The 10156-nt window shown below is 39.5% G+C and overlaps 1 protein-coding gene across 1 annotated transcript; it reads left to right on the top strand.

Moving 5' to 3' along the window:
* Nucleotides 1-2470: 2470 nt before the first annotated feature.
* On the top strand, nucleotides 2471-9436 carry LOC108880326 (katanin p60 ATPase-containing subunit A-like 2). The gene is given in 17 exon segments (XM_018671794.1): nucleotides 2471-2594; nucleotides 2597-2619; nucleotides 3505-3575; nucleotides 3951-4117; nucleotides 4259-4295; nucleotides 4563-4653; nucleotides 4761-4819; nucleotides 5294-5429; nucleotides 5808-5906; nucleotides 6828-6891; nucleotides 7043-7161; nucleotides 7322-7351; nucleotides 7353-7413; nucleotides 7666-7774; nucleotides 8215-8377; nucleotides 8506-8599; nucleotides 8877-9436. Coding segments are annotated over 17 exon segments (1491 nt in total). The 5' UTR covers nucleotides 2471-2566; the 3' UTR covers nucleotides 9017-9436.
* Nucleotides 9437-10156: the final 720 nt, after the last annotated feature.

Here is a 10156-nt window from a genome sequence, read left to right as displayed (position 1 = left end):
AACCTTTTAAAAGTCAAAGGTTAAATAGACCTGCACTTAACAATATTATTTTGAATATATAATTGTAGAGATGAATGATATTAGGTTCTGACCGAGCTGCATGGCTATAGTTTAATCAGTTTCTGTTTGTTGTCTGAAACTTTGCACTAGCCCAACAGGGCAAAAACAAAACACTATCAACAGACCTCATCCTCTACACGTCCATGTTGTAACATAATACTGAGCAGCAATGGCAGAGAATCGAAGCTTTTTGGAAATCTTGTGTGTATTTCACTTGGAATTGCACTACACAAGCAAATTACTGCTGCTGAATCTCTCATCTCCAGGTTCTGCCATTTTAAATAAAACAGCCTTATTTTCAGATTGATGCCTGAACCCCATCGATGATACAGGGTTTCCACCATGGGAGTGAAAACGTACCCAGAACTGTAGTTCATTAGTTTACGTACAGCAGTGTCAGTTGAAGTGGGGTCTTGGATGGATGGCAAAACAAAATGCAAGATGGACAGAAAACCTATTACTGTACCTTAAATACTGACAAGTGGTTGTGCACTGTAAGATAAAGATGGAAACTGACAGTGCCAGAATAAATAAATGTTTCTGAAGGAAAATGATACAAGCCTGTTTTAATTATTACATCTATCTTTATTGCGGTTATAGCACCACTGGCATTTAGAGGTCAACTGCTGCCAAGGGACTAAATGTAACCCTAATGCTGTAAATGATGTAAATTCAAGGCCACCTTATCCATCACAGAAGCCTATAATTACAGCTAATATCATGTTGCATAGAACTATGATGACAAAACTGGTTTTCAGTAAACTATAATCACAGCATGTCGTTCATCACCCTTGCCCTTGCCCTACAAAACAAACAAAAACAAACGGTAGGGATAATTTTAACAGGTAAACAGAAGGTGGGTGAAATCACAAAACTGACCTTATATACTCTGGAGAGTTAATAAAAAAAAGAGATGAGGTTAGGGATGTGTGAGATGGTGGAGGGACGGTGTTATTCAATAAAACAAGCCAACAGGATAGAAGATAGACACATCAGTCCTCATCTCTGTCTGTAAATGTCAACAGGATGCAGACAACCTGATTTTCTGTCATCATATCCATGATAGAGGTCTGTGTGATGATGACAGAAGTGTGTGTATAAGGTTGAGAGTGTGTGAATGTTCATGTTGTGTACACGTTCTACATACCAATGCACATGTGCACTCATATATCCTTTCTAATGTTCCTGCTCCCTGCCTATCAATCCATCTGTTTCTGTGTTCATCACAGATATGGATTTAATGTCAGTCTAACAAACCGGCCTGACCCCACTGCCCTCCTTCTCTTTAAGACGATAGAGGTCCTCTAAAGGAGATGTATTCAGAATCGAAAACGGACGCTGAAATACCAGCATGCTCGGGCAGCAGCCATACCTTAATGGAATAGACGATGGCCTGTTTGACTAATCACTCTGCTTCCAGACAGATGATGTCCTCCCACCATATATTGGGGGCTGTGTGCAAATATGTCATTTAGGGGTGAACACACAGTTATGTGGGATGCAAGTAGAGGATATTACACTGGATGGATACAAACACCTTCCACCCCCCAAAAATACACACACGTACACTTAACTATTCGACCAACATAAACGCACCAATCAACCACTTGCTCACACACACACAAAACAAGATTCACAGTCATACGGGTATAAAACCAGTGTGTGGTGTCTGGTCAATTAGGCTTGCATAAATAGGTGTCCATTATAATGAAACATCAGACAGGAAACGGCTAGAACTCCTGGGGCCTCTATTTTACACACAGCAAAGCTGTATACTGCTTTCTAGTGGGCATTTTCAGTATAACATCAGACACTTTGATATTTGAGGACAAAAATCTCTCAACAAGAGCAACATATGAGCCCAACAGTTGAGTGAAGTCAACTGACAGCAATATTTGTGACTAAACGTAAGTGAAACTGAAAGAGGATTGCATCAACAATGCAATATTCTCTATGTGATATCATTATAAAAGGAAAACCTCTGTTTGTTGCTGGAAGAGTACAATACAGTCAGAGAAGGTATTGTTGCTTAAATATTGTTTATTAAGACTTGTCTTAATTACTTGAGTTTTCCATGGGGAAAATTCTTAACTAGAGGCTTTTGCCTGAGTTGTCAACAACTCATCTATTTTTTGTCTTTGACTGATAAATATCTTTAGTTTTATAAGTATGGATTTGATAAGCTAGTTTTTATAATCTTAGCATTTAGAGGAAGTCGTGTACATTTCCCAACAAAGGTTTTCCTCGTTTATGCTAATAAATACAAAGTTAATACTATTATGTCATTCTGTCTTGTCATTGCTAGGGAATATTTAGTTGTTTTTCCATGTTTGTATTCACGCACATACATGGAGAGTCAAAGAAAGAACACAGGAACACCTGTAAGTACGGTGGCCCCGAGGGAAACCGTAAGACCCCTCTTGGAAACACACGACGGTGAGCAGACTAACAACCGACCAACAACAGAAAACTGACAGACTTGCTGTCTCACAGACCCTTCAGAATCATGATGGAGCTTTCATATCAATCCATGAAATCGCTCATCAAGCCCGGGAGGCGGTGAGTTAATAAGGGGTTTTGTTTTTTTTGTATTTTCAAGATTTGGACGGACAACTGTTGGTAAGCTAACAACTTTTAGCAAACTACTGATGACACTCGGGAGTGGGGCATGAACTTCATCTTACGGCCAAATGAACTGCGACATGTGACAAAGTGAACGTTACACAGACAGTAGAAATGTATTCGGGGACAAGTCCGTGTGTTTTTCACATTACGTTATGCCGCAAACAGCAGCTTAACTCTCACAACTGAACGTTGAGCAGTTAGCCGTTGAGCTAATCAAGCTAGTTTTGCATGCATCCACAGTCACAATTAATCGGCGTTCACTGGTTGCCGAGATACCAAAGCAGGTGGTTTTCATTTGTGGCAGTTTGTCACCCTCTGCTGGCAACTTCACTCTCCCCTCATCAGTGTAGGTTAGATACCACAACGACTCCCTCCAAGTTTAACCAGTTTAACCCAGGGAAGGAGAATGTAAGCTACCGTGCTCAAGTACTGTATTACATTACAACAGAGCTACAATAAAATCCTACTGTCCTCAAGTACTGGGCTTCAAACCTTTTTCGCAGCAGACATTTTGACTCGACAAACACAGGTGTTGTAAATGTCACTAATGAAAACTCTCTAATTACACTGAAACAGCAGGCTTGTGTCTTTTTTCTCTTGCCTCTCCAAAATAATTGGCAGCAGTACTTCTACTAAATCAAATACACTGGCATATATAAGTGGAAAGGAGCCATTGTTAATGTATTTCCTAGTATGACAAGTCAAAATGTCTACTGTAAAAAGCCGTTATTTTACACCTCCAGTGATGCAGTTGTGTCAGAGTTGCTACTGAGTCTGAGCGCTGAGTAAGTGCTGAGCACATCTGTTGTTGTCCGACAGGATGAGCTGAGGACTGAGATGAGGAAGAAGAGCCTCCTCATCCTCATCTACCAACACCTGCTGGGACAAGGGTCAGTATGAAATATAAAATAGTCAGCATTAGCTACTTGATGACATGTGAAGTGGACTTGGTCTTTGTTATAGCAGATATTATAGTGGCAAGTGAAGAAACATCTGGATCAATATTCAGTTACTATAATACGCATTGCTAAGGAAGCAGGTGTTTGAGTAACATCAATGTAAAGCCTGTACCAGGTTATGTAAAGCCTGTACCAGGTTATATTGGATGTACAGTAACAAGCCTACAGATGGCCATACATGTGTTTCTGTGTGTTTATACAGAGAGTATATGTACATGCAGTTCATAGATAGAACACAATAAATCATGCTGGATTCTTGGGGCTCTTGATCTTTACAGTGTGTGTGCATGTGTGTGTGTCCACCAGCTATGTAGCCGCTGCAGTGGCCTTGGACCAGGAGACAAATGGAGGCGTGAGGAAGTTCGAGGTTTGTGATAACATCGATCTGGAGATGGTGCTGATGGAGTATGAAAGCTATCACTATGTCAAATTCCAGAAATATCCCAAACTTATTAGGAAAACAGCAGAACCAGGTATTTGACTACTGCCGAAACACCTAGCAACATACTCAGTGGGATAAATCTGCTGCAAAATTCTGAGTTATTGGGATATACTTCTCAACAACAGTTTCACTTATTTTCTGTGTTTTTGTTGTTTGTTTTTTTCTGCTCAAGGTGAAAACAGATATGCAAAAAGTGGTGGAGTAAAGAGGTGAGGGCTGGTCCAGTGCGCAAAACCTTTTTTTTATTTTATGTTCACAACTTAATAGTCATGACACTGTCCAACATACTCACAGTATAAATAGAAAGGATAAAATATGCAACAGCAATGTAATAATTGATATGGAAAAAGCATGTCAATGATTTGACAGTGATGTTGGACAAGGTCTGATGTATTTGAAATGCAAGAATGATATCAATGACAACTCTCCTGATTTCTGCACTGATGGATGTCTCCTGCATCTCTTTTGTCCCTCAGGAGTCCCTGTTCAGCTATGAAGCCTCTTCCCAAAATCAATCCTTCCCAGAGTCCACAGTCTGGAAACGGACCCAAGAGGGCAGCCACCAGTGTACATACATATATACAGCATTAAACACATAACAAAACAACCAAATAAGTATATTACATAAAAGGTGATTATTCTTACATCCTCATAAACTGTGTTTCATTTCCCAGGAGAATGGCTTATCTGTTCCTCCAGAGTCATCAGAGTTTGGTCTCAATGTTTCCTCCATCAAAATGGACCAGCAGGGGAGGTAGCCATGAACAGGAAGGTACAGGGGGAAGTTATGAGTGGTTATATTTTAAAATGTTTATTTATTTTATTTATTTTAAACATTAATGTTCTGATTTTTTTTAAATCAGTGATCACACATTTTCTGTTGTGTTTAATTGTTTTACTAAAAACTGTCTACATCATATATGCTTCCAGATCTCTCATAAATAGAGAGAAGTTTCTCTTTCATATTACAAAATCACTGGCAATCACTTTTGTTCTCATTATGCCTATGTTCACCTGAATGTGAAAATAAATAAATAAATTATAAATACTGTTTTGTCTGTCTTAGGGACAGATGACTGATGGCAAAGGAGGTGGCATTGACTCAGACCACATGGTAAATAAACTGGAGCACCTTAGCAACACTGAGGAGATAAAAATGGCAAATATCCTTATGATGGAGCAATTAATTCAATATGTGTAAAACATGCAAAAATATTATTTTTGGAACAAATACTTGTGAACTTGATTGTATGTTGTTTTTGCAGGAACGGCTGCTGAAGCCTCTTAGTGGCTTCTCTGGGATGAGTGGTGAGATGAGAGAACTGGCTGCAATCATCAGCAGGGTACTACACACATTAATACTATACTGTATACACTGACCAACTGAACAAGAAACACATATGTTCAAAAGCAAAGATGTAGAAGAGTTGGTATTCTCTAAAATTGGGGCACAGAAGATATGCTAAAAATGTGAAAAGATCTTTTAGGGATTTTGTGATACCAAATATGTCCACTAGAGAGCAGCGAAAGCTTTATTGTGAGTGAATTGATCTGGTGTATTAATGAAGGCCCAGGTTCTATCTATTTTCCTTATCTGATGTTTCATTCTAAAGGACACCCATTTACGCAAGCCTAATCGCGCCAGAAGGTGTGTGTCCATTTCTAGCTGATACCTTCCACATGCATCCCTCACTTTGTGTGTGTGTTTGTTCCTCCTAAAGGACATCTATTTGCACAGTCCCAACGTGCGGTGGGAGGACATCATCGGCCTGGAGGACGCCAAGCGATTAGTCAAAGAGGCCGTCGTCTATCCCATTAAGGTATGGCTGCTGCCCGAGTATGCTGGTATTTCAACACCGGTCGTCCCTCTTCGATTCTGAATACCATCTCCTTTAAAGGGCTTAAAGAGAAGGAGGGCAGTGGGTCAGGCCAGTTTGTTAGCGCTGACATTAAATCTATATCTGGGATAATATGGTAACACACATACACAGATGGATAGGTAGGCGGGGAGGCAGGCACTCACACATGGTATGCCATGTAGAATTTATATACATAGCTTTATTAACACAGTTCTGCCCCTGCATACAGAAATTGCACATGCAAATAAAAGCTGGCCCACAAACACATTTAAAGCACAGAGAGGAAATACATACACACACGTCTGTCTTCATCACACAGACCTCTCATGATATGATGACAACAAATCAGGTTGTCTGCATCCTCTTGACATTTACAGACGGAGATGAGGACAGATGTGTCTATCTTCTATTCTGCTGTTGTGCTTTATTGAATAACCACCGTCCCTCCACCTTCTCACAATCCCTAACTTCTGTCTCCATTATTATTCATTCTCTGCGGTATAAGGTCAGTTTGGTCATTTGAGCCAGTCCCTGTTTGCCACCTAAAATTCAGACTGATTTGTGGTACTTGGTATTTGCAGCTCTGACTCAGCTGTACATCAGGCAAATCAGTTTCTTTTGCACACAGCTCAGCTTCTTATTAGTTGGCACAAAATCAAAATACATGTTGCATTGCTGGGAGTTGGTAAACAAGTTCACAGCCATAAATTCTTTTAATATTAAAATACAAGATGATTTACTAATGGTTTGTGTCTATGCTGTTGTAGTTTTCACATTTCACTCAATGCCTTTATCGCCCCATTTTTTTCATGTCTTCTCTGCCCTTTTTTCTTTCCTTTCCAAAATGTATTCTCCATTACTTCCTATGCTCTGTCTTTGCAGTACCCCCAGCTGTTTACAGGCATCTTGTCTCCATGGAAGGGCTTGCTGCTTTACGGCCCCCCAGGTAAGACCTCCACTGGTTCCTTAGGTTCCCAGATGAAGGAAACATGTTTTCTTGCTATTAATTGGTATCCTATTGTGAAGAATTTTAAGCCCTAAAATTTTGGAACTCTACCTAACGTAGTCTTGTGGTCACTGGGCTCTCATACACACAGGTACAGGAAAGACCCTGCTGGCCAAGGCAGTGGCCACAGAGTGTAAGACGACCTTCTTCAACATTTCAGCCTCCAGCATTGTCAGCAAGTGGAGGGGAGACTCTGAGAAACTGGTCAGGGTAGGTTGCCATTCAGCACACAAAACAATCAACAGTGCAACAAATAAGAAAAAAACAAGTTTACATATGTAACACATATTTTTCCTATACTCTGTGTTGTTTTTTTTGTTTTGTTTTTTTTGTTAGGATGTGTGTAATCTAGGTATATATGTTTCTATAGGTCCTGTTTGAGCTGGCCAGGTACCATGCCCCCATCCACCATCTTTCTGGATGAGCTAGAGTCAGTGATGGGCCAGAGAGGAACCAGCATGGGTGAGATGAATCACAAAGTGCAGCATAAGTAGTTGTGGCAGTTTTACGAGTGCTGAAGGTTAGGGGTCCAGAATACTGTTCCTCCCACATGAATTGACCCTACCATTATAATGTACTTGTGCCACTGTTAAGAGCTTTAAATTATAGAAGCACATTGCTGCCATGCCAAAAAAAGGAAAATGAATCAGTATCAGGTTATTACATGAAAAGTCTGTTGTTATAACAATATTTTTCATGTGTCTGTTTTCAGAGGAGAGCATGAGGGCAGTCGCAGGATGAAGACAGAGCTGCTGGTTCAGATGGACGGACTGGCAAGATCAGAGGACCTGGTGTTTGTACTGGCTGCTTCCAACCTGCCATGGTAAATCTTAACACAAACACATACCACTTGCATATATGTTTCATAGTGATGATAGCAACTAGGTAATATGTGTAACAGACAGACAAACACAAGTTCATTCTTTTCTTTATTTCTCTCTCACACATAATTTCAGAATTTCTTTAAACATCAGATGTCATTATCATGTTAACATCTGCAGTATGCTTGGATTTCAACAACAGTTCAAAATTATTTTTAATTTGCAGCCACTGAGAACCTATTTCAAAAATAAAAATGCAGAAAGAAACTATTTTAAAATGACTGTTTTTTCTTGAATCCAAAGACATAAACTTAATTTTTATTGACAAAAATAAGATTATAATAAGAGACAATAATGATATTTAGAGAAGATAAATCATAAAATGACAACTCAGTTAACTGCTGTCAGTACAGATTTGTGACTAGTCCTACTGTTCTCTCAGGGAACTGGACCATGCCATGTTGAGGAGATTGGAGAAGAGGATTCTAGTGAGTCTTCCCTCCTCACCAGCTCGCCAAGCCATGATCTCTCATTGGCTACCTCCTCTCAACTCCACAGGAGGAGTGGAGTTACGAACTGAATTGGACTATGAAACCCTGGCAAAGGTGTTACAGTATTATTTATTTATTAATTTATTTATTGTGTGACTGCTGAAATATTTAATCATTTATCTGTTGCATAGTAAAGTTCCCAACAGTTAGGCCATATCTGCCTGTGTTTGTGTGTGTTTTAGGACATGGAAGGTTACTCTGGCTCTGATATCAGATTGGTGTGTAAGGAGGCTGCCATGAGACCAGTCCGCAAGATCTTTGATGCCCTGGAGTCAGGTTTAACACAACACATGTATACACACAGACACACACGTGCATTCATATATATTCATATATACATAGATGCCAAGTGGAAAGAACAAGGTTACCCAAACTTTTCAGCCCCAACCCCCAAAATAAGGTGCCAGAAATTTTCAACCTCCAATGTCCCTGGAGGTGGTTGAAACATACAAATAAATCATGAAACCACATTAGGAGACCCCCATAAACAGCCATGTCTTCTGTCAGGTGTCTGGATAAAATACTGTAGCCTCACTGTCATTTTCCTTTGCAGAGGACACTGACATGCCTGCCATCCAGCTGGAAACGGTGACAACAGCTGACTTCCTTGAAGTCATTGCACATACCAAACCCTCGGCCCGAAACTTGATGGACAGATACACAGCCTGGGAGAGAGAGTACGAGTCTGTCTGACACTCATACATACAAAGGCACATTTTAACATTAAAAAAACATGAAAGACTTTTACACTAACACTACAACATACAAATACATACAAATTAGCATACTGTAGTTACACTTAATGGGAGATGTAGCAAGATTTTCAAGAGTATGTTATTTTTTAACAAGCATTTTTTTAACCTTTGACATATGTGACATTACAAACCTAGTACAGTAGGATGGGACAGCACCAGTCTGATAGCATAGAGCATATATGACTTCATATTTGAGAAACATAAGACGAAGCAGCAAAATAATGTGTGAATACAAATTTCCTGAAGAAGTACTCCAAACAGTAATACTCTGAGACAGTGCTACTATTTTTTAATGTTGTCTGTAATTTTATTTATTTGTACATGATCATAATCACAAAAAATATTAAATGATTATTACCAGCTGAAGATTTTTTTTTATTCTAACTTAGAATTATACATTACAATGCAATGACAAAACATGTTATTTTGGCAACAGATGGTGCATAGTTTTTGTTGTTGTTGGCGGCCCAAATTTATCAAATTAATTATTAAGTAATTAATTTAGGTAATTAAGTTAGTAAATAAGGTTAGAATATAGTTCTATTCACCCACCCACCCCCCACCGCCAGTTAAATTTCAGTTGCTCTTTTTTGTTCTGTCTTGTACTTGATTTTCTGGGTGACCCCCACCACTACAGTGGCGGTGGTGCCTTTTGCTGTTCCACGTTCTGATACTGCAGGATTCGAAACTTTGGACTTTGCATCATAAGGCACCGTATGGTCTCCACCAATCATACTACACTACCAATCTCCTTCACAGCAGGAAAGGAAAGGAAAACACTTTGCAATTTTTACTTCAGGTGTTGGACTCCATTTCTTGCGATCACGTGCAGCCGATCTTGCAACCCTAGACTAAGAAGTGGACAAAACCAAGCTAATCAGTTTACAGATAATTGGGTCTGTTGTTTGTTTGCATTTGGTCTGAGATTTCAAAATTCAATGATGCTAGTACTTGCTTTCTCCCAGTTGGGAGGTGGACTTCTGTCAGGTTGAGCTGATCAGCATGACAGCATTAGTCTTTAAAGGTTTAGATTGGGCCCTTAAAAAATCATTTAGCCCTAAAATATAGTAAAGTATGG

Source organism: Lates calcarifer, unplaced genomic scaffold (genome assembly GCF_001640805.2).
Source record: "Lates calcarifer isolate ASB-BC8 unplaced genomic scaffold, TLL_Latcal_v3 _unitig_893_quiver_2890, whole genome shotgun sequence".
In the NCBI taxonomy this organism is placed as follows: Eukaryota; Metazoa; Chordata; class Actinopteri; family Centropomidae; genus Lates; species Lates calcarifer.
Note: the sequence above shows the minus strand (reverse complement) of the source record. Positions and strands in the feature narration are given on the sequence as shown.